Source organism: Thunnus thynnus, chromosome 19 (assembly GCF_963924715.1).
Source record: "Thunnus thynnus chromosome 19, fThuThy2.1, whole genome shotgun sequence".
Taxonomy (NCBI): domain Eukaryota; kingdom Metazoa; phylum Chordata; class Actinopteri; order Scombriformes; family Scombridae; genus Thunnus; species Thunnus thynnus.
Window position 1 is genome coordinate 15439203 of NC_089535.1, and position 25700 is coordinate 15464902.

The 25700-nt window shown below is 40.1% G+C and overlaps 1 protein-coding gene across 1 annotated transcript in view; it reads right to left on the reverse strand.

Moving 5' to 3' along the window:
• The window catches only part of bmpr1bb (bone morphogenetic protein receptor, type IBb), a 57622-nt gene that overhangs the window by 1506 nt on the left and 30416 nt on the right, over nucleotides 1-25700 (reverse strand). The window contains exons 5-14 of the mRNA XM_067573843.1: nucleotides 17295-17620; nucleotides 5299-5455; nucleotides 4082-4184; nucleotides 3666-3768; nucleotides 2077-2173; nucleotides 1841-1985; nucleotides 1035-1227; nucleotides 604-901; nucleotides 330-505; nucleotides 82-212 (exon numbers count right to left, since the gene is read on the reverse strand). Of these exons, the coding sequence (XP_067429944.1) occupies nucleotides 82-212; nucleotides 330-505; nucleotides 604-901; nucleotides 1035-1227; nucleotides 1841-1985; nucleotides 2077-2173; nucleotides 3666-3768; nucleotides 4082-4184; nucleotides 5299-5455; nucleotides 17295-17379 (1488 nt within the window). The 5' untranslated portion in view covers nucleotides 17380-17620. The remainder of the gene's footprint in view (nucleotides 1-81; nucleotides 213-329; nucleotides 506-603; nucleotides 902-1034; nucleotides 1228-1840; nucleotides 1986-2076; nucleotides 2174-3665; nucleotides 3769-4081; nucleotides 4185-5298; nucleotides 5456-17294; nucleotides 17621-25700) is intronic.

Sequence of the window (25700 nt, forward strand, 5' to 3'; positions counted from 1 at the left end):
TATAAGCCAGTAGTTGCAAAATATTAAGTCTTTTGAAGATATGTATTGTAAGCAAGTGGTGTAGGAAAATATTTAGAATACCTCATCACTGCTCCAGCGATTAGCAAATGAAGGTCTTTGTTTCTTAATGCAGACGACCTCTCTCATGTCCTCATAGGAAGGATCAGTGGGCACGAGGTCATGATAGGGCAGCTGATACTCCTCCACAATGCCTTTAGGAAAAACAGATATGTGTGGGAATCAGTAGGATGTTTACAAAAACATCTAGACATATGCAGATCATGTTTAAATGAAACTAAAAAGTTTGGAGTTTTTTCTTTCTTACTGACCTCCAGAGATGCAACGTCGAGCCATCTCCCAAACGATAAGGCCAAAACTATACATGTCAGCCATTATGAAAGACTGGAAGTAGCTCCTGTTTAGGGTCTCATCCAAGACTTCAGGTGGCATGTAGCGCTTCGTACCAACTCGTAGGTTGGGAGGGATGTCCACCTCATTGGTGTCACTGAGACAGGGAGGAGAAGACATTTCTGTATGGTTCAGAAAATGTGAAAGATACTCTAAGGTACTGCATTAAAATGTAGTTCAAAATGTATGTTGTACCTGTTAAACTTGACAGCCAGTCCGAGGTCTGCTATACAACAGGACCCATTTTTTTTAACCAAAATGTTTTTACTCTTCAGGTCTCTGTGTGCGATGGCTGGTTTGCCCTGTGTGCCATAGATCTCAGTGTGCAGGTGACAGAGGCCTGATATGGATGAGTAGGCCAGTTTCAGCAGAGCCTTGACATCTAAGGTATTAGACTTGAGGTAGTCATATAATGATCCGTTCTCATGGTAGTCTGTGATTAGGTAGAGCTGAGTCCACGAGCCAGTTCCCTTAATGTCAGCCGCTATGAATCCTGGGGGTTGGCAAGTGGAGACGATAGGAATGAGAAATGTTCACTCACAAACAAGATTAGGGTCACTTTTGGGAATATTTCATTCACTGGCACTCAGTTCTTTTTTCATTTACACTCCATAAATTTGACTTACCCAGTATATTGTCGTGTCTCATTAGGAAGGTCTGATAGATTTCAGTCTCTCTGAACCAGCTCTCTTCCTCTGTGGTGAAGAAGACTTTGACAGCCACTCGCTCTCCTCTCCACTTGCCCATCCAAACCTCTCCGTATCGCCCTTTCCCAATCTGCTTAACCATCTGAATCTGCTTGGCAATGGTGCGCTGCACCTGGAAACAAAATTATTGTAAAAAAAAATCTGTGTTTTAATAAGTCATTTCCCTTTGAAACCACTTTTTTACAAAAATTACTAAATTAAATTACTGTAACATTGATGTAACATGTGTCTCTAATGTGCAAAACTATATTTGGGTGATAATTCTGTTTATCATCTTTCGGTGGAATTGTATTTTTTTTAATTTAATCTTTATTTAATCAAGCAGTCTCTTTGAGAATAAAATCTATTTTCCAAGAGAGACCTGAGAACAAGAAATGTTCATAAGACAAGAACACAATCAGCAAACAGAAACAACACAACTACACAATCAACAAGGAATTAATAAATGAATAAAAACAGTTACAAGAATCATAAAACACATCAGATAATAAAGCTTTAAAATCTACAAAAGGGATGTAAGACTCAAGTTTGAGGGCAGTTTGAAGTTCATTCCATTTAAAAGGCGTATATCATGATCATATGATCCAATTCTGCTACTGTCTTTTACATGTGTGAACACACATAGAAAGTTCTGTCTGATGTAATGCAAACCAATTTCAATAACATCACACAGACATGAACTGAGCTTGAGATGTTGAGGGAGATGTGCACTGCTTTTTTCTTACCAGTAGAGGGAGTCCTGACCCAGAGCCAGACCCGATGCTGCGGGAATGCTCTATCAGGTCCTTCAGCGACTCCCCAGGAGGGATGTAGGTCTCCCCTTGCTCCAGGTTGATACTGTAGCGTGGCCGTGACTCCTGCCGCTTATATCTGGCAAGGAAAGGGGATGTTATGTTTACTGACTGCAGAACAGGAATGTCGATTTGTTGATACGTGACTGAGTGACCTTCAAGTTTTGTACCTGAGACAGCAGACGACGAGGATGACACCGAGGAAGATACTACAGACTGTGATTGAAATGAAGAGAGCCATGTACTGGATACTGCTGCCCACATAATCTAAAAAGTGGGAAGAAGTATTAATGTTAATTACATGTCACTTTTATTATTTTACCATCCTTAAATGTAAGAAATACTGTCCCTAGTGAAAGTGAAAGAAAGTCAGTAAAATTACAAATGGTGAATAAATGATTACAGTCATTTGTTCATCTTTATCGACTCCAACATCTTTCTAATCTTCGTTATCAGGGACAAACTCCCTTTCCCTTTCCTCCCTCTAACCCTGCACTGCAACCCCCCTCTCACAGAGCGTGATCGATCACATCTCCTTCCTGAATCCCACAGATCAGGTGTCACACTGACATCGCTACAGAAACTCCAGAGGCCTAAAGCAGCTCTGGGGCTCTAGCCTTTCTCCCATGCTGCTGTCAATCAGACACACACAAACACAGATGCATGAACACAGGTGATACCTCATAGTGTGCACAGAACCGCACACACAATAGGAACAAAGAAGGACAAGTCTATGAGCTCCATGCAAGTTCATTGAGTCCCATTGTTAGCCAAACTTATATACGGAAGAGAAAGCAAAGGCAAACGGTAAAATTATCACTAAAACTCATTATAAACATCCATCACAATTCACAGAACAACTTCCTGGTTCAACCTTTACTGAGTACTTGGCGTAGTTGTGCATGCACACGGTTTTCCTTTGCAGTGAGGGATTATACACTTCAGGTGCACTCACTCATAAATAAAGTTGTTTTTATAATTTGGCAAAACTGCCTGATTATCTCACTGCTCATTTCTTGCCCCATTGGACTATGTTGTAGTGATGTTGCCATGTTCTCAGATCTCAGTGATTACTTTGGTGAGTACAATGTGATCACCACCAATAGAAATAATGGTCATAACTATAAAAATGAGACCAAAGCTGCAAAACAATCAAACAAAATGGAATTATTTTTTTATTTCTCTCCAACTGACTTGACAAATCAGTTTGTCACTGTTTGCTTGAAGGTCAAAATGAAGTGTGCGAGGCTGTGTAAAAGCATAATTGTGAGTGTGTGTGACAGACAGAGACTGGGAGCGAGAGAAAGACAGAGAGAGAAAGAATGTGTGTGTGTGTGTGTGTGAGTGTGTTGTGGGGTGACAGATGGACAGATATCTCACATCCGTCCCGAGGCAAGAAACTCAAGCAGGCCCTGGGGAGAGGCTGTCCTTTTCATTAGAGGGTGAGAGAACAAGCCAAGTCTGCAGGCTCTGTTTCACCTGCCTCTCTCTTTCTCTCTTTCTCTCTCTCTCTCTCTCTCTCTCTCTTTCTCTCTCCCTCCCTTCGCCCCGGAGCAGCATGTGCCCCTTCACTCCAGCACCACACTGTGGTTTGTAACAGTTTAAACTGTCACTACCCATCACAGCCCAGCGTGGCCTGAATGAGCCCATTCTAAAAGCCACTCATGCTTCAAAGTGGGGCAGGATTTCAGTGTGTGAAAATCTGTGTGAATACGTGTATTTCTGTGTGTGTGTGTGTGTGTGTGTGTGCGTGTCTTACCAGATGTCCTGAGTGGAGGAAGAGTAGGATGCAAGTCTCTGTTGCAGTAGTTCTGATCCGTGCAACACTCCAGAGCTCTCCTCTCACGTGCATTCCACGTGTCCTATCACGCAAACATACACAAACATAAACCCCATGAAGACACAAGAATAAAAACTATTTACAGCCGCACTTATTCCTAATGAGAACATTTTACAGTATACCAAAGGTTTTTCCACTGTGTGTAAAGATAGCGGGCTGGACAAGCCTGATATACAAATAGGTCTCATAAAGAGCTGCTGTGAGTCAAGGAAAAGCTCGTAAAGACTTAACAACGACTAATGAAGAAGGATACACATACACGGGGCATGTGCAAGTATTCATCCAAGCAGAAATACACACACACACGGTAACAAGCACACATGTAGCTGACTTACTCTGCACTGGAACTCAGCGCCATCCCGTCCCAAACAACCTGCAGTGAGTACAGCCAGACCCTCCTCCTCCTCCTTTACCATGGTGAAGCAGGTACCATCAGTCCTACCAAAACACACACACACACATCACATCTTATCAAATCGTATTTACATGCTGATATGTACATTTGTTTTTGTAATTGTCCCTCCTGTCCATGCTATACTGAGAAGATCTTTAACAGAAGCAAAGTATGTGATGGTGGACAAAATCCTCATCCAAAGTCCTCATTTTGTGTCAAAATTAATTCCTAAGTTCAGCTAAATGAGGCTTCAGCAGTCTGAATTAGATATAGTAAATTGAATTGGTATCTTCCAATGCTGCAGTCTTTTCAGTACAAAATGTTGCATTAGTGTTTTGCTGGGCAGTGTTTCTGTGCGGAGCTGCAGTGGAGAGATAGTAACACAAAGAGGGAATTTTGTACTAAAAAGACTGTAACTTTGGAAGATATCCAGTTGATTTAGGTAACTCAGGCTGCTAAAAGCCTCTTATTAGATCCAGCAGAACCTTAGCGTGCATTTTTGCACAGAAATAAGACCGGTAAGGGATCTCTTCATAGCCAGTATGGACAGGAGGCATGATTAAAGTGACCAGTAATGCTTTCAATGTACATATGGGCATGTGGGAATTGCTTTAAGAAAAAACCACTGAACGTTTGCTTCAATTAATGCAGGAACTTGATCCAAAAATGCTTCCAGATATTGCTATGATGATTTATTGAATAAATTGATAAGTCAATTGACAAAAAATGTATTGCTTTAGTGATTTATCAAGCAAAATCTTAATTCCAGCTTCACAAATGTGAGTACTTTCTCTTTTCTCTGTTTTACATCATTCTAAGTTGAGTAATGAAAATAATCATATTATATGCTCTAAAGTAACATACAACACATGCTGTAATCACTTTGAGTATTAATCTCTCTAATGCCAGTGGGCCTGTGTTAATTAGCTGTGCCTGAAAGTGGCTTGAGGAATTTCATTAAAGGATGTAGCTAAAGTAAACATGTGTACTTCTGATCAGGTGATTAGAGGTCTCTTAGCTAATTACTTTGAATAATTATTTGTGTTTCCTTTTAATAGCCTTGATACAAGGAATTATTTTTGTATAGTTTGTGTGCGTGTGTGTGTGTGTGTGTGTGTGTGTGTCTGTGAGCATGCTTGTGTGTGCACTCCAACATACATGCAAGTATTGTTGACAGAGTGTTCAGGGCACTGATTGCAGTGACACCGAAGCATGTTCTGAGCTGAAACTGTGGCTGTGCTGCTGCTCTCTTCCGCCCTTCGCTCCGATGCCCCCTTCCATCCGTTCTTCAGCAGCATGGTGTCCAACAAGTTGGCTGTACAGAAAGAGAGAGAGAGGGAAACAATGCTTAGCACCACAACAGACCAAAACATCTGGACAATCCTGTAGCTCTGGCAAAGCCTGAATAAAACTTAAGTACACATATCGCAAGGAAATTAAAGATGAAATGAATCAAAGCTGCCAAACAACATTTCTACTAATTTCGAGAGGGTCTTGGGAATAAAAAAGCAGCAGAGTTCTGCCAGTCTTGGTACCGTTACCATAGCAATGCTATCCACAGAAAGTGTGAATATGTGCTGCTGAAAGCAACCCTGCTGTTCTGGACTGGACTCAATGTACCTGCATGAAGTCTAGAAGAAGAATAACACTATTCACCAGAAAGAAGTCTTTGTGCTGTATATATGTGTGCGTGCCTGTGTGCGTGCATGACATTGCGCGTGTGCATGTCCGCCTGCCTACAGTGCATGTGTATTTGTCAGTATGCATAGTGCGGCTAGTGTTTTTGAAGTGAGTCTTTCACAAGTGTGCGCACATTCAAGATAATCTATCTACCACATTTGGCGCAGATACCAAACTCTCTGAGCCAGAGCTTTATAATATCAATTATTTCATGTTTCATGTTGGTGATTATTCTACAATAAAACTACAAACTTTCCAACTAACTGATAACCATCTTAAAAATGTTGAAATAAACCAGTTGAGTGTTGGATTAGTGGGGGTGTTCTGCTCCTCTATCACACAGTGGCCTTGGTTTTTCAATCACATCTGCTCTGCAAGTGTGCAAAAAAACACAAGACAGGAATGTTTCATGAATTTACCAAGCTCTCAGATACATTCTGTCCATATCAGCTTGATTGTTTTTAAACTCTTACAAAGACAGTGGGTGAGCATAGAACACGGGGGCAGGTCACTCCAGGAAAGGCTGACATCATTTTTCTTGCAAGGGAAGAACAATACTGCTTTGGAATAGAAAATAGAAGAAGGTAACCTTGAGATGTTACACTAAAACTTTGTTCAAACATCATTACTTGTAACATTTAATAATCTTTAGAAAAATGTTTAGACTACTCACTGTTTATTAACAATAAAATGTTGAATCGTTTTTATATTATTCACAATTAATACTAATACTAATACTAATAATCAAGTTCTGTCTTTTTTATCCTTACTATCAAGTAACTAAATATGGATTCATTCTATCAGTGTTGAATAAAACCAGTTCTGACAGGAGCTCGTCCCAGAAGACCTGTGTGGTCAGACAGCTGAACAGTGTTGTGCCACACTAGTCTAGATGGATGTCTTCCTCATTCTCTCTCTGTCTGATTCTCACTCTTTCTCTTTTTCCTCACAAGCTGTCTTTATTACATTACCAGCTGTAGACTTCCAAGCACAGTAAGACCAAGTTACTTAGTTATTAATTTGCATTGAAAATCTCAAGTTTATGTTCATGTTAGTCTGCCTGACAGTGAATATTCACCAGTAACTATAAACTATGAAGACATTAGGACATCACAGATACACATCCACACGTTACGTCTATCTGTCAGTCAAATCCAAGAAAAACTTTTCTTCTACTGTGGACAGGTTTCATTTTAAGTGTTTGTTGTAAGTAGATCTAAGCAGTGGTTGAAAACCAACCAGCCATTAAAAAAAAGGGACATGAGTAATCCTCCGGAGGACTACAGTACGTGACGAAAAGGCTGAGTCAGAGTGTGGTATAAACACACTGACTCTTCTTTAAGTGGTACTCTGTGTCCTTCCAACCTTATCTGTGTTACTGTTTCTGTCAGAGGGGAATTTTGTGGAGGTGTTCTGATCCTCCATCACACAGTGGCCTTGGTTTTCCAATCACATCTACTCTGCAAGTGTGCAAAAAAAAAAACACAAGACAGGAATGTTTCATGAATTTACCAGGCGTTCAGATACATTCCATCCATATCAGCTTGATTGTTTTTAAACTTTTACAAAGGTAATAGGTGAGCAAAGAACACAGAGGCAGGTCATTCCAGGGAAAGCTCATTTGTCTTGTAAGGAAAGAACAATGCTGCTTTGGAATAGAAAATAGGAGAAGGTAGCCTGGAGATGTTACACTAAAACTTATCATCAAGGTCAGAGTAATGCCTTAGATGTTCACAGCAGAGAGCAGTTTTACCTGTCTGTACTGTGTAATCATCATCTTCCTGTTTGAAACAGGTTGCCATGCAGCAACAATTCTTACCCTGAGTTAAACATGTTCTAACCATGTGATGCAAAGTTTAACATGCAAAGCAGCAGCACAAATCTGGATGCTCAACATACTGTACAACATGTCTATGCTCACCTCCTACATATAATTAGCATTTAGAGTGGCCCTCATATATATATACATACTGTATGTTGCATTTGGTTTAAAATGCATTCTAAACCTGCACACATCACTCAAATCACACCAACTACAAAACTACACATCGTGCTGTATAAAAATGTTTTTATTAATTCTCCAAGCAAACCTAATTTACTGATACTGATATCAAAAAGATTTCTTATGTATGTGTGAATTACCTGCTTTCTACAACAGGCCTACAATAGCCTAAGTTCTTATTTGTTGTCATGCACACAACTTCCACCTAGCACTGACATAAGAAGCTTTGTAAGTCTGTAACTATCAAAAATGGTTTAAGTTAGTTGAGGATGTGTGTTATATAGTAAATGTGCAGTATGTGGTCACTTCTCTGGGACTTTTTAATAAGACAAGTCTGTTGTTGTTGAGAGGGGTTTGTGTGTGTGGGGTGAGTTTGTCACACATGGAATATAAGAGCAGGTTAACTACAGAGTCACTGTGTGTTTAGCAGACTATTAAAGAGGCTATAGGATGTAAAGCCACCTTGAGTCTTAACGGAGAGGACATCTCTGATATGATTAATCTACTAACAGAGAAAATATAATACACGTATTAAATCACCTGATTTAATCAGTTTCTAATACTGCAAGATACACACACAACTCAGTACATGATTCAGTAGATTTGGGTTCATAATATGAAAGTAGACATATTGTTATTGTTAATACACTCCCACACTCCTGTTTCTCTTTGTCTCGCACACACACACACACACACACATTTGAACACATACAACACACAGACTTGCTATGTCAGCTACGAAACACACTCAAGGTCACCCCGAAATCTGATCTATGTCGCCCACACATTCCACAGGCTGCCCCTCCAACTACAGACACACACACACACACTGAGAGTCGGTGTATTGCACACTGACACAATACTACATACACACACACACTGAGCAATTGGAGGTTACACATAGTGAATTACTCCAGCTGGAGAACCTTCAGTCACAGCTCATCACCATCCACGGTACTGCGTCTGTGGGCACTTCCGCACCGGCTTCAGCTTTCCAACTTTATCTATATTAGTGACGACAGTTCATCTGCCGTCTTTATGACTGTGCCTCTTATCCTGTTTCGTTAAGGCTGAAGGCTGTAGCTGAACATTGTCAGCCTGGTGTGTGACACTTCCTCCCTTCTTACCTCCAGTGGAAGTGTTTTCCATGTTGACAGTGATAGCATGACTGTGGACTCTGTGTGATTCCTGTGATGATCCTGATAACAAAAGAAAACTAAACTGCCTTTGACATTCCCACATCAGATCCAGATGTTTATCTAACAGCTCCTATTTATTTTGTATATTTTAAATGGTGCGTTTCCGAATACATTTTTTTTTTGTTTTTTCTAAGCTCCTCGCTCTATGTCTGACCGTTCCCTCTCTGAAAAGTTAGTTGCTCCCATTTTTCTATGAAAAGAATTTTTATTTTCTATTTTTCTATTATTCAGCCCTATTATTTATTTAACTGTGGTCATTTTACATGACTGTCTCCTCTGGTTTTATTGTATGTAAAGCACTTTGTAAACATTGTTTTAAGAAAAGTGCAATACAAATATAAAAATTATTATTATTATTATTTCCATTTTCTTTTTGAAGTTTGCATGGGGATTTTTCCTTTTTCTTACTGAGGGTCTGAGGATCTCCTTTATCGCTTTTTACAGTACATTCAGAATTATAATTGTGAGTAAAAGATAAACAAACTTGAACTCATATGACTTGACTTGTTATTAAAGACTAAGGTTTTTACACCTCCTTGTTTAACAAAGATTTTTTTCATGCACGGCACATTTTTATATAGCGCAAGTGTGTGTCACGTAGTATCAAACACCACTGGATAAAGCAAAAGAAATCTACAACAACAAACAGTTTTTTTTCATTGACATGGATTGACAGTATTGTCACTTACACAAAATAAAGATTAACTTCTGGAATATGATTAGCAATATTGTACAAATCCATCCAAAAACATGGGGGAAAAACAACACACTGGCCATTCAGTGTGTGTCATGACCTTGATGCAATCCAAAATGTCAGAAAAAAAAGATATCAAATAAACAAAGTCTTGTTTATTGCTAAAGTGCCTCAACTATAGAAAAATAGACAGTCTATTAAATGGTTTAATGTCTAATGGCACTAAATCTAATTTTAAATATTTGGATTTTTTAAGATGCAAATCCCCTTCTATATTTCTAATCAGTTGACTGGCAGCATGAACAGGAGGCTATAGCATCGGCAAGACATTTTATTTTCTAGATGAAAATATTAACATATTATTTTTTCTCTTCCATATGACAATATCATAGCAGTTAAGGAATGATGATGAGGGTGATTACCAGGCTTAAGCAGTTTCTGGGTGTTAAAGTATGGTGCACATACCAGGATGATCAGTGTACGGAAACAGATATGACACAAAAGCAACAGGAAACAGTGGACAATGTTTTCATTAAGTACGTATGTTAAGTAAAGAAATAGGAACTTTGAGAGTACCTTATTGTACCACAAGAGTTGGTCAAAGTAATTACATTTGCATTTTTGACATTTTCATTTCTGGATGTGCTATGTGACCTTGACATTTTTAAAGACTGAAATCCCATTTGTCCTTTCATTTGTGTTTTGTGCATTTATGTGCACTATGGAAGCATTTATGTCAACAGTTGGGTGCTCTATGTTCAAGATAAACAAAGACAATAATTTGACTACAGATGCACGGGAAATGTCTTCTTTTAATCTTGCAGTCTAATTCCAGATATTCATAATGTCCAAAGAAATAGAAGTGTATGAAGTCACCCTTACATGCAAGTTGTTAAGCTGTACTTGATCAGACAGACCATGGAAATCAATAAAATACTGTTATAATACTGGGTTTTGTTTTACCATCAAGAGATAAGTGGAAACCAATGCAAGACCGAGTTACTGCTAGATGAGTTAGGAGAGAAATGTTGACAGGGGAAAATGGAAAAAATCTCTGTAATGTGTTCCAATTAACACGGTTGTCTCACAAGAGCCCATTTCGGCACTACGGCTATTTAATCTGTGAACTGAGACCTTCACACAGACTTTTCATCAGAGGCGGAGAGGAGGACAAGAGAGAAAAGCGAGATAACTTACTCCAGGTGGCCATGATAAATCACCCTCAAAGGAGACATCTTCCCCAGTGTCTGCAGAGTGCACTCTGACCCCAAGGGGGTCACAATCAACCTGTAAAGGGGCCATACATCCTCCTCCACCCTACCACCGCACCCTCATCCCTCTTAGCCCCCTACAGGCTTCAAAGTCCTCTGCCATACGAGACACTCACACATGTGCACATATTGTACATGCACACACACACACACACACAAGAATGTATGTGAAGAGCACATTCCAATCTCTCCTCTCTTTCTCAGGTCATCTGTTTCCACCGTGCAGCTTCCAGCAACCTGTTCTGTGTTTACCGGCCGTGACCAGACTGCCTTTATGAAGGAATAGGACTATCACTTTGAGGATCCCACCACCCGCAGCTCTGATGCCACAACAGATTTATGGAGGGAGACCTGTCTGCCATAGACCCTGCTCCAGATTATACCTCTCATTTCAGAAAAAAAAGCTCTACTGTCAGGGATTTACACCAGTCATACAGAGAAAACGTTACACGTGGGTGTGAATACAGCAGAGAGCTGCTATATCCACAACAAAATACTCAAACACAGACAGGCACATACACAGCAGACACTGAGGTGAAATGCTGTATTCACAGTAAATGCCAGGAACAGAGAGACACTTGCATCATGAAGGAAAAGGTCCTGTGTACAGACATTACTCATGGATCACAGAAAATATTGCATATGAATGTACGGGTAATCTTGAAAATAATTTTGCCAACTTTGCTTTTATTTAATATTCAAACCCAAAACCAAAAGTAAAATATGTTTCACATCACATTCAATTCTTTCAAAGAAGATATTCGCCCAATGATCTCAGATGCAGCTGTGTTGGAAAGTATCACCTCAGTCTTGAGAAAGGAAGATCCTGCACACTGCTCTTGCTCAGCATCACAATTTATTGATCATACTAACATTTTGGTCCCTGTGGAGCTTCGTCAAGAGTATTTTGAACAACTCCTACAACAATGATTTTAAATAGATAATATTCTGGCTGCACAGGTGTAGGACAATTATTCTCCTGTGGGAGAGTCTCTCAATAACTGACAGTGAAATGTGAACAATCTGTCACATTATATCCCACACGTAAGAAAAAGAAAAGGAACAAGTGAGACACCACGACACATACTTATTTACAAGAATATTTACAGAAATTGCATATCTAATGAATGAAAACATTGGCCTTGCAAAGTTAAGTATAGGGTATAGGGGTATAGGTTGTACTTAACATGATGGAGTACTTTTCTGTGGGGGATTCTTTTGTAACAATTCATTTCTTGATTTCTGTAAGGCCATATGACGTAATCTCAGATTTAGCCTTGTACAATGTAAAATCAGTGAAAAAGAGTACACAGGCCTTGTTAAAACCTCTTCCAAATGGGTGTTACAAATGAAGAAGATGTGCTCAATGTAATAATATGGTCAAATATAGCTACTTTACTCATCCTCATACTGGGAAAAAGTATTTTATCAATAATGTCGTCACCTGTTCCACTTCTCATGTAATTTATATGATCAAATGTTCTTGTGGGTCAGCCAATATAGGTAAGACATCATGCTCATTAAAACAGAGAATAAGTGAACGCAAGAGCTCCGTAAGGAGAAATGAGAGATTTCCCAACAGCAGTATATTTCAATGACTTTAAACATGACATCTCATCACTCAGGTTCCTCTGTCTGGCAGTGCCTCTGCCAGAAAGAAGTATACTGGATATCTCATTTGCAAATTTTATCCCCCAAAGGACTGAATGATGAGATTCCATGGCATGTCATGCTCTAAGGAGTTTTGGGATCAAACAGACCTATTTATGGTGCACTTGAGATGCTTTTCAAATGATTGCATAACTTTGAATGACTTATGAAAGCTGCAAGGCTGTAATTTCTATAAATATTCTGATAAATAGACATAAGTATGTGTTGTGGTGTCTCACTTGTTCCTGTTTTTCTTTTCTTTTTCTTATGTGTGGACTATAACGAGACAGATTATACACATATGACTGTCAGTTACTGAGAAACTCCCACAGGAGAATAATTGTCCCACACAATGTGCAGAGTATTATCTATTTAACATCTTTGCTTTAAGAATTGTTCAAAATAGAGCAGGATCTTCCTTTCTCAAGACATCACATTAGATAAAATACCGTGCACATGCTGAATATAAATACATATAGCAGCCATACTGAACACATGTTGCACAATTTGCTGTACTTTTAATTTTTTCAGGCAAACAGGCACACAGATGCACACACAGGCCTGATAGACACAGAACAGGTGTAGATGCTGCCATGTTATGAAACCAAGGCTTTGTATTGACCACAGTGTGTGTATGTGTCTGGTTGTCTCATCTTAGCACACTATCTCATTCCGATTTCCTCTTATTTATTCCAGTTCCTTTGATGTTCAAGATATATGTACAATATATTTTTAATGTTGTCTATCCTCAATACCCATCAATGTGACTCATTGCTTGTCTATCTATCCATGTGGTTTGGACTTACTGGAAAAACCTACAAACCACTGAGTAATGCTGAGCTCCATTACAGACATATCAAGAGAATACAACCATAGCGTCACCACAGTCACTTAACCCCACAATATTACCTCTGCCAAAAAAATGGGGAGAAGCTTCTGTTTTTCACTCAAGGTTGGCCCAAGGTCTCTATAAAACTTATTACCAGATACGCTTACATTTAATGACACAATTGCACCTGACCCAAGGGTTGAGTCGTTAAGTTTCAGTGTTCATAATCTTGGATTTCAAACACTACACATCTTCTTGTTAGCCAGAACTACAGTATTATGCTTCATGCATTGAGAAAGGTCAAGTTTTTTTAAGGTCAGAACCGGGGTACTTTGCATTTTGGTAGTCCCTTTAGTAGTTCATCTGAATTTACAAAAAAAAAAGTCCTAAGCCTCCAAATCTCACAAGACAGATATACTCATGTGGTGCACATGAACAGCTATTACACAAACACACACACACACACACACACACACACACACACACACACACACACAGCCTATGGACCCAAGCCTGACTACTGGAGCAGCACATCTGCCTGGGGATCAAATTCTGTGTGGGGGGAACCGTATCCACATCCTGACAGGAAGCAGCTCACAGAAGGCTGGAGGAGCCCGGTCCTGCTGAGGACCAACTGCTGCTGTTTTGTACTGCTGGACTGCTGCACCACACTAGACTCTGACCTTATTCTCAACAACACTTCAAACAGATGTACTCCAAAGAGCATTAAGTATAGTCAATGTGCTACATAAAACTTTCTGTATGGCCTTGCGAACTGTTGAGGAAACTTTCTGCAGTATATGTTGTTAGATAAGCTTCATAAGCTTAGAACCGTACAATTCAGTCTGACTTTTTTTGACAGCACTGTTAGTCATATAAACTGATTCTATGAGGACCCAAAAAAGCCCCCATTTTTCATGTAGAAAGATTCCTATAACTCTAACTCACAAGCTCAAAGTCTACAGCATGTTCCCAGAAGTTCTTGATGATATCACATTTATTCACAGTGAAAGTATATCTACATTTACGCTTCAACAGTATCCCTTTTCCCCCTGTCCTGAACTCCAACTAGAAACTATTGTACTTAAAAGTAGAGTTAGTTTCTAAAAAGAACTCCTACTTGTGTAACTAAAGGGGAGCTACAGAAAAGAAATGGTTGTTGATAAAGCCAAACTAATACCCCCTCTGAATGCTCCTACAGAGACACACTGACATTTTCAGGTATTTCAGGATCGCTGCGAATGAAAACACTACGCACTGTACTTGGAAGCAGCTCCTCAGGGAGCCCTGTTGATCCTGCATGTCTGGCCAGAAGACCAGAGGAAGGCTTTAGTGGTAAAGTGAACTTGTTGTGGTCCTTTTGTATTTCTCAGTCATGAGCTGAGATTGAAAAAAAATTGTATTTTTTAAAACAGCTCATATCCGTCTGTGTGTCAGCGTGTCTCTTGGCTGGTGCTTGACATCTCTCCTTCTCAAAATGATATTGATTTTTTCATCTGAAGTGGATATCAGTGTTATAAGTGATGGGCTGAGTGTTTCTCCTTGACGGGTAGTAGCTGTAGCAGTAGCTTTGGCAACAACAAACTGAGTTTTCACAGTCACTCAGTGCTTTTGTCTTACAAATACGGGACAAAATGAAACCAAAACGAAGGTAGAGGAAATGAGCCAGAACCAGTATAATTTTAAAGCGTAGCCATCAAAAGTGTATTATTGTCATTTAACTACACTAACTTAAGAGTATTTCTCTGCATTACTACAGGAAGAATGAGACCAGGACTCATCAACTCTCTGTGAACCTCACCAGTCTATAGGAACAGGTGGCAAACTGACCGTGCTACTTTGATTTATGGGCAACCTCCCACATGTTTTACTCATTTGGGAGACCTTTAAAAGATCAGATCACAAAAGGAGACAGAAAAGGCTGAAGTATTGGTGAAAGAAAGTGGACAGAAGGAGTGAAACTGATGAAGCCCAACACTGTGGAAAGAGGTTTAGTAAAGTCCACAGCTCCATTTCACCCATTTGTCAGTCTACATCAACAGGAACAAGCAGAGACTTTTCCTCCTGTTAGTTTACAGTCAGACTGTTTGAAAAGACACGACTCACTCTGAAGTTAACCCCATCTTGTTACATCCCTTATTTACCCGTATGCACACTGAATTCTTAAACTCACTAAACTACTATTGGATGAGACGTTAAAAACACTTAAGTTAGTCTGCACAGATAAGAGTAAAGGGAATTCTCTGAAGACACATTCATCAGCAGCCGAGGTATTTCATGACCAACTGTGAAAGTTACAGCTAGCTCTGAACCGCTCAGTCAGTAAGGGATTTTACAGCTGGTCTTTATTTTTAACTTCCCAACTTACTTTGTTTGAAGTAAATTAGAATGATTCACCTGTCTCCTTCATAATCACATCATCTGCTGTTGAATTCTTAAAGCCTTCTAATTTACTAATAATTTTCAAAAAACTGTAACAGTGAGAAATCTGTAAATATACCGATATAGCTTTGGTCTGAGAAAACCCACAAACACCTTGACAAATCCTCAGACTTACCACAAACATATATAGGACGTACACAAAATATACTGAGTGGATTCTAATTAAAGAATACCGAGAAGAGAGGAGGCCATGGCAGCGTCAGGAGAGCATAAATAGGTCGCTAAATTAAAGAACAGACACACCATCTATCATTTAAGGGAAATACAGTCGCAGCTAACGGTCGAATGGTGAAATTTTCCAGACCATCTCTTAGTGGCAATATTTATAATACTTTGTGTGTGTGTGTGTGTATGTGTGTGTGCATGTGCACTCAGATGTTACTTTTAAAGCCTGACACCCAACTGTGCTCTTAATAAGTATTTGACAACTGAACATTTCCTCTCATATCAAGCCACATAATCCACTGAAAGTAGGACTTCAATTTATGGATTATTTTTATTATTGATTTGTTTGGCCTCTAAAATGTCAGGAAAATTGTCCATTACAATTTCCAAAAGCCCAAGGTGACATCTTCAGATTGTTTGTTTTGTCCAACCAACAGTCCAGTACCCCAAAATATTGAGCTACCACATATGACAAAGAACTGACTTAGACTATTAATTATCAAAACAGTTTCTGATTAATTTTCTGTCGATCAACTCATCGGTTAGTCCTTTTTTCTGAGTTTATGTGTGACTTTAAAAATTGGTTTAATTATTGTTTTAATATGCATATATTAAAAACAGGAAATCCCAAATCATACCTGTACTAATACTCATATTGACCAACATCTCTTACTCCTTTCTCCTCATCAGAAAAAGAACAAATGCACAAGTGTCATCTTCTTGAGGCTGGGAGCTTGTCCACCCTCCCCGCCTGTCACAACCTTACGGGGCACCGTGACACTGATGGCATTCATCGTAAAAGACAACTGGCTGTCCATCTTTAAACAATTCAAAACATGAACGGGGGAGGGAGGGTTGGGGAGGACAGAGCAGATAAATGCACACTCGTTTTCATGGTAGTCACTGTGGAGATCATGATAGCTTTTGCTCATCATAAACACCATAGTGCAAAAAAATAGAAGGATAACCATAGCACAACCGACCTGTCACCTTATGATGCTAACAATGAAATGTGTGAAAACATGCTTCTTTATGAACTCCTCAAAACATAAATTCACATACCAAACCGGTTGCTACACAAAATATAATAAAGTTGCTTTCAATTTGTGTCTTTTGCGACAAAATAAAAAAGAATCGCATGAAGGCCTCAGTCTCATCAGCCTCACAGTGACTGAAAACATGTGGCAGCGGGACAGTGAAGGCATCAAAACACAGTACTCACCATCAGATCCACAGCTCAACGATGCCAGTCCAGTAACCAGGAGAACAGCCTGCCAGGCCCACTCCTGAGGCAGCCACATCACCATCACGCCAGCACGGACCCAATTGCCCGCCTCCTTCAAATCCCTGAGGCGCTGCCACGACAAACACGACTGTGCGATGAGGCCGTAGGTGTGAGACTGCGTATTATATCCTTCTGCGAAAGAGCACTAGTCCTCTTTCTGTACAAGTGTTTCTCTGTAAGTGACTCTGCCACTCTGCACTCTCAGGAACTTCCCACAGCACACAACCGCCCCGCAGCCTCCAGCACTACTCCACACTGACAGCCTGGGAGAGACAGACAGAGAGAAAGAGAAGGGGGGAGAAAAGAGAGGGGGAGGAGGGTGTTACTTAGTTGCTCTCTCACTGTGCTATTTGTCCAGCCCTTTCCACCGCCGGTTCACTACAGAGGGAACAGCTGAGTATATCTGAATCCACACACTGCCTCTCTCTCCTTCACACGCACACACACACACACATTAAGATTCTCACATCACTCATACACAGAAAGGAAAGCAGAAAAGAAGGGGGCAACAGGGGGGTGAACCAGGGCCATGGGATGCGAGCAGGGGCTGAATGAGGTGTGAAAGGCAGTAGTGAAAGCATTATGAACTATTGACACAGGCATACAAACACACAGCATGCCAAGAGGGACACAGAAACTAAGGAACTAAGGAGTATAAACTTGCAGAGATATACATATACATTGGTCGAAACCATATGGTGTCAAATCCTGCAAGGCAGAGAAAGTCAGAGCTCAGAACTGTTTAATGCACCAAAGTAGGAGGACAAAAGAAAACGTGTGTTTGACATTGTTGTGAACAGGTCATTGCAGATTCCTGGCTCAGCAACAGTGCTCCCAGCCTGAGTTACATGGGGTTCCAGGTCTGCTCAGGTTCAGTGTGAAAGGCTGTGCACAAGAAACTACAAGGGTGGGGATAACAGAGTTGCTATTGTGACACATTATGCCAGATATAAATTATGTTCCTCTCAATTGCAAAGATGCTTAAAAATCAATGTAGCGAATTTATTGTGTTATTTCTGTTGTACTCTCTGCACATCATCTATTTCTTTATTGCTATAAAGAATTTTGGGGTTCTGGGGGTTTGGGCTTTTGGGGATTTTCCATAATACTATACAAAACATAAAACCATCACAAAATCAAAAGAAGGAAACAGACAAAAAAGCAGGGAAAGTAGAAAAAAAACACAAAGAGTCAACTGTAAAAATCCAGATTTAAAGGAGCAATGTCTGCATACTTGAATTCACCAACAGAATGGAAGTAAGGCTGCACCTCACAATTGCTCACAGTCAGCTGTCTAACAGTTCAAATAAAGGGGACACGATCAACAATGAACACAGAAAAAGCAACTAACATAATGTGTATGGAACTACAGCTGCAGACACAGGTGTTATATGAATGGCAAAGACTGGGCGTAAATCGGTCACCAAAAGTCTGGTATTAGCGTTCAGACGTGGGCTGAATCACGCTCAGTTCCTCATGTGAGTCCGTGTGTGAAAGGGGTGAAAACACAAACACTTGTAGAGCTGTAAGAGGGATCAGGCCATCACACGTTAGGTGATTAGAGGTGATTAAACCTCACACCTCCAGGCACCGCCACAACTTTGCAACTTCACACTAATCCAACGCACACGGACACACACGCAAACATGCAATACCACAGAAAAAAGTGACAACAATAGGGACACATTCCACTGATGAAAGATTTAAGTGGGTTACAAGTTAAGAGGATTAACTGAGCTATTAGACAGATTACATCAAGTCTACTGCAGCACCTACATAAATCATAAACATCTCAGAGATGGCTGGATTTCAACGATCATGTAAGATCCCTGAAAACAAGCGTGATTGTTTCCTTGAAGGAGATGTTTATCCGTTCCAAATGGTTGGAGGAAAGCAAAGAAACACAAAAAGGGTCTTGGTGGTGTTAAAGCAGTAATGGAGGAGGGAAAAACAACAACAGCAACCAAATGGACTTCTCCACCCCACACCTGTCCCCTCTTACAGTCTGGCTGGGTGGGAACAGCAACTCCCAGAAGCCACTTCTCCCCTCTGGTGCTCCACTAGCCCTATAGCTGTCACTCCTGATTTGTGCAGGGCTGTGTATTACATGTGATAAGTCAGCCTATTCTGGAGCACGAGTGCATGGGGAGCAATGTGAATGGGTCAGTGCATCTCACACACCCTTCTGCGCTCCATCAAACACCCAGCATGGAGCCTCCCTGTATTCTCAGACAGCCTACTCAGCCCACAGGGATGGGGGTCTAGGGGAGTGAGCAGCTCTGTAGGTGGGGGTCACCCCATCACATAAAGGGGTTGAAAGTGGGGCAGACTAGCTGGAAGACTTGCTTTCAGTGAAATTAACTCTTCACTTCCCTTCCATTTTCTTCCCCTTACTCTCTCTCTCAGTTCGATTTTAAACTGCAGAACACATCTGTCAACACACACATAATTACAGCATGATTAATATTGCCGGAGTAATCGTTCTGTCAGCACCTTGATCACACTGTGAAACCATAATGTTTGTTGCAACTGGAATGAGAAATAGTCACATTAAACATGCACACACCAGAACACAATTCAAAAGTTACTTTCAAGGGGCACTCCTTATTTTTGATTTTACATATTAGGGTTCAATTTACTCAACATGGGGAGTGTTACTTATTGTTTACATTTGAAAATACAAGTTAAATCTCTTTTGTGGCTCTGGAAGGAGCTTTCTTGTTCTCTAAGAACAACACATTTTTAACAGCAAGTCTGCATTACAAAGTGGAGCATACAATTAATGTATTTATCAGGCAGGGGAAGTCTAACAAAAGATGCTATTGAGTTAAATTATGGGAAATGTCATCAATGTCAATCATCATTGTTGAAGCTTGACATACTGCATAGGGACTAAAAGTCTGGATATCTCAGCCTCTGCTGCTGTGATTTTGACCATTTTGACAGGGGGAGGGTCTGCACTTTTCCTTAACAAGGTAATACATTTATTACCAGCAATCATGGCCAGTTTAATAAACGGCACCTTATTTCTTTTGTCAAGAGGGATGTCAGACATGATGCCTAGTAAGGCTAATTTGGGTGAACAGGGGATCTCAAACCAAGTGATCTCCTTTAGAGTCTCCACTACTGAACACTAGTAATATTTTAATTTATTACATTTCCAGAACATATGAATAAGGTTACCTGTCTCTGTTTTACATCCAGGGCACAGATCTGAAATTGATTCATTTATGAACGGCAGAAGTTTATGGTGGCTGTTATATGAGAAGGTTAGTGCCTTCTCACATAGTGATTCTCATTCGCCATCTTCAAAAGCAGCCAAAATGTTTCATCATAGCCCCCAGGAACAGAACTGGGCTGTGAGGCTATTTTGGCATAGTGGCCACAGTCAGAATTACAGGTGAAGGGACATCCACTGGTCCGCAAAAACTTTTTCTTATGCATAATAGTTACCACGTAAGTTCTGTATCACAAAAAATGCATTTTTTCTGTGTCAAAATCTCTAAATTAGTCTGTGTATTATCAGAACTCAGGCCATTAGGTCCAATAAAAATCAAAAGGCTCGAAGACCCATAATTGTCAATTGTTTTCATGCCAGTCATGTATGCGGGAAGTCACCCATCTCAGCCACAGAATGACTCGAATCACAGAAACTCCTCAGGCTTTTGACAGTGCTGCTACTGACACATACTCCAATAACCATTAATAACTGAATTGACTGTGAAATTTGTAAAAGTGTGTAGACCCTCCTTTGTAGAGCTATGCACTTGCCACATAGAAACCCATGGCACTGCTGACATGCACAGAGAGAGAGCATACAGTACATTGCCTCCCCTCTTTGAATAGAATAAGTATAAATATATATTTTACTCCATATAAACACAATCAGAAATTAAAGCTGCAAGCAGCGATGATCGGGCCCTCGCACCCTTGCGCACGACGGGGCATGGCGCAGTTGAATGGCTTCTGTCACGGACATGTAGATGTCTCCAGACCCAGGCTGTGTTCAGACAGTGCAAGGAGATAAACATCACTTCCTTTGTCCACTATTTTACCTGCTGCAGGAGCTGCTGCGTTGAAATGTCATAGGGGGCGCTATGGAGCCAGTTTGCATCAATGACTGAATATTGTCATGTAAACGTATTCAGGCTGGGACTCTTATCAAACATGTAAAGTTTCAGGCAGATCCAGCCATGTACATTAAAGTTATAGCAATTTCCTCTGTCATGGCGAAACATTAAAACTCAATGCCACGCCACAGCCACACCCTTCAATCATAACTAAATCCTTTGATAACTTTTGAACTTTTGAGTCTAGATGACACACACTGATATTTAAATCATTATGATGAATACTGTAGGAGGAGTTCGTTAAAGACATGCAAAATTGCCAAAATTTACCACTAAATTCAAAATAGCTGACTTCCTGTTGGGTTTCAGCTATGGGTCCAAGAGACGTTTTTGTGCGCCCTGGCATGATACATGTGTGAACTGTTTTTCATACATGTAGGTTTAACGTGGGGCAGGGGCTGCTTCGTTGAAATATTGTAGGGGGCGCTGTTGAGCCATTCTGCCACACCAATGCCAGCCACCAATTTCACAGCCATGTGAAATTACAGTCTTTAAGAACTGCCATGTGTGTGCATAGTTTTGTGAGTTTTCAACCACGTCTTGGCCCTTAAAAACAGCTTCGTATTTTGTGGCAAACAATGTGTTGCCATGGCAACGGCAAAACCCTAACCAACTGGAAATGGCAAAATCGGCGTCAAAATCGCAGATTTGATCCAAAATGGCTGACTTCCTGTTGGATTTAGGGTATGTCTCCAAGAGACTTTTTGGTGCGTCTGGTCATGATACATATGCATACCGAATTTCGTTCTTCTATGACAATCCGTGTCAAGGGGCTCAATTGTCTTAATGTTCTAGGGGCGCTGTTGAGACATTTTGCCCCGCCTTTTTGCGAGACCCATAAAATATTAAATTTTTCACCACTTCCGATGTATGTGCAAAGTTTAACAACTTTTCGTGCATGTTTAGGCCCTCAAAAATGCGTTTGTTTTGGAAGAATAATAATAGAGAAGAAAAATAATAATTCCTTCAGATCCAATAGGGTCTTTGCACCACTTGGTGCTCGGGCCCTAATGATTGAGCACATTGTTCTTCAGTACAGCAGGAACTACTTGTCATGGTGGCACATAAAATGGTGACCTTTCCGCTGGCACTGTATGTAGGCTACATTTCATTTTCATCCACTGCTAGCTTTGACCTCTCAGTACAGAGAGTGTTAAGTTTTGATTTGGGAGAGACTGGGAGGCACGGGTGGGGAGTTTAGTTGTGAGATTATTTTCAATTTGTTTTGCAGACTCTGTATCCCCCAGATTCTGCCCTCTAACAGTCAGAGATCAATTAATGCAGCTTGGTTGTTTGTAATAATCTGTCTCCATTTCATAAGGAAAACATTTTCTTATGAAATAGAGACCTTACATTAATACTGTCACTAGTGTTAGAATACACCATGAAAATGAGCCACGGTTTTTATTTCAGAAAAGGACTTTAAGGGAGCAAATACACCTTTCATCACACAGCAAGAGGAATGGGATGGATGACTGTGAAAAATCACTGCTAACCTGTGAAACAAAAAGCCATGGCAGAACACAGATGATGGAATTACTCCGGGCAGAGATGGAATGCGTATCATGAGCGATGTTCCAGCCGGGGCCAAACTGAGCCACAGCTCTGTGAAATTAGGAGGATTTTCAGCAGCTCAGTGTTAAATCTGCTGTCATAGAATCCTGGAAAGCAGTTTATTACCGTGGCAACGCAGCTGTCAGCCCAAATTGTACAAGAGTCGAGAAAGCGTGACACTGTCTTCATCACCCGGGCCCGACAAAGACTCGCTTCCTCTCTTCATTGAGAACACTGATATCTATCTTACCATGCAGTGGAACTTGTGTTGTAACTTGTACAATGCCTTTCATTATCGATTTGACAGATAACCCTAACCCTGACACTAACCCTAATCAACCCTAACCCTAATCAATAAATCATTACGTCTACAGATTGTCAGAAAATAGTGAAATTTGTCCATCCCACTTTCCCAATGCTCAAGGTGACATCTTCAGATAACCTGTTTTGTCTAACCAACAGTCCAAAACCCAAAGATTTTCAATTTAAAGTAAAACAGAAAAGGGGAAGAAAGTAAATCTGCACATTTGAAAAGGTGGAACCAGCAAATGTCTTAGGCACAGCAGTGCTTTGAGCTTTTTTTTAGTTTAGTTTAGTGTGTTAGCATGCCATTATTTCCTAATTAGCAATATGTATCAGTCTATATCTAGACATTAATGCCCATACAAGGCATCAGACAATATCGATATCCACCACTGTTACATAATGTATAATGAATGTATTGTGAGATCCCTGCAGAGTCTCAGCCTACAAGTATAAGAAAGACCCTGATGAATATTCAAGATTCACACAATACTAGGGCAAAATCACTCTGCTAAGACTGACGCTTTGAAGTCCAGAAGAATGCTGAGGGGGAAGAAAAATGTAATTCATAAGGAGTAAAAAGGCTGTCACAGCAAGATTCTCCCTCCTTCCCCTCCCTCTGTCTGTCACGCTGTCTCATTCTCTCACTCGGCCTGTCTCACTGTCTGTTTCATTAATGATGTGATGACAAAGAGAGATATTGAAAAGCACAGAAACATTATTACTTCTGTTCTTCATTCATCTCTCATTTTTATCTACCAATATTCATGTTTTTAGCCAGTATCACCTCCAGAAAAATGCAGAAAAACCAAAGAGTACTTTTGGGGAATTGTTTTATGATTTTACATCACTCAAAAGTTCAAGGAGGTTTAAACTCTTTATCCTAACTTTTAAAGAAAGTGCTCCTATAAGAATGTATCTTCAATCACTGTTTATTTCAGGATCTGACCTGTCTGATGGAAGAAAGAAATACCGGTAAACTCGTAAATTCGAACTTGAATTTACAGCATTTAGACATACATAAAGATTCACAGTGTGCAGGTGATAATTAAGTTTGTGGCAGCCACACAATTCCTGTGAGGCAACTGTAAATGTCAAAACTTTTGTGATACTCATAAACATTTCACTTAACACTGCTTCTAGCTAGTTGAGTAAACTTAACCAAGAGATGGCATGTAGAGCAGCAATTTGAAAGACTTTTATAGTGTATATAGCACATACATTTTCACATGCATGCAATATGGATAAAATCTTCTATCATAATATATACTGTATGATCTCTTATATCAATAGTGATATTGTGACATACAAGATTTTCTAGAATTGTATTTGAGAAACATAAAATAACTAAATGCCAAAGTCTTCCATCTCATTAATTAGCAACACTTCCCACAATTGTCTTCTACAACCAGCAATATTAAAGGGATAGCTACTTCAGTATAAACAGTAGAACAAATCTTTACCAGTAGACAAATCTGTATACTTTCACACTATACAGTATATCATTATCCTGCACTGTCTCTGTGTCCCACTATGGATTCAATTCAAACCTCTCTTCACTTACAAAGTCCTCAATATTGCCCAACTCAATAGGCATATCTGTTCTATCACTGAAAGTGGGAACTTACTTTTGGATTTTTGGATTAAGAAATGTTTTCATACACACTCCCCGACCACATACCACCTCCACCACCATCCTGCTATCTAATGTTGAAACCAGCACTTTTGTTTAAAGCTTGAAGCTACCTTGAAGGGCGCTGGCATGGCAGTTAGTGGGTGTTCAGATCAAAAACAGCCCGACATTAAAAAAAAAATGCAGGGGGGCATGTTGCTTCAGGTACCAGTGACACAATGAAATATGATCCAGCAGGTCCAGTTGGAGTAATAGATCGGCTTGACGCCAAACGCTGCACATCAGTTAACAATATTATAAGGAAGGATTTTACTGCTGTGCAAAGTTATCACAGTGACAATCAATTTAACTGTTGTTGCGACGATGGCAAGGCAAACAGCAGATATACAGCATCAGATACTGTATGCTTAGGTGTGAATCTGAATGATAATTATAACATGCCGTTTCTGAGAGCATTTAACTACACAGGTTTTTGTTTCCTTTTACTTGCTCTTAACAATGTCTCCAACTGCTTTATGGCAATTTCAAGAGATCACACTGACTCATTGCCTTGGAAATCACTCAGACAAAATGGTGTTCAGTTTTAAACTGTATAATTATACAGCGGTTGTGTGGACTGTTTTGAGGTGTGGTCTGCTTGTCATTTGTTTTCTTACATTAGTTCAATTTTTAACGCACTGTACTATTTCTTTTTGACAGGACATTGTTTTACATCATCCTATA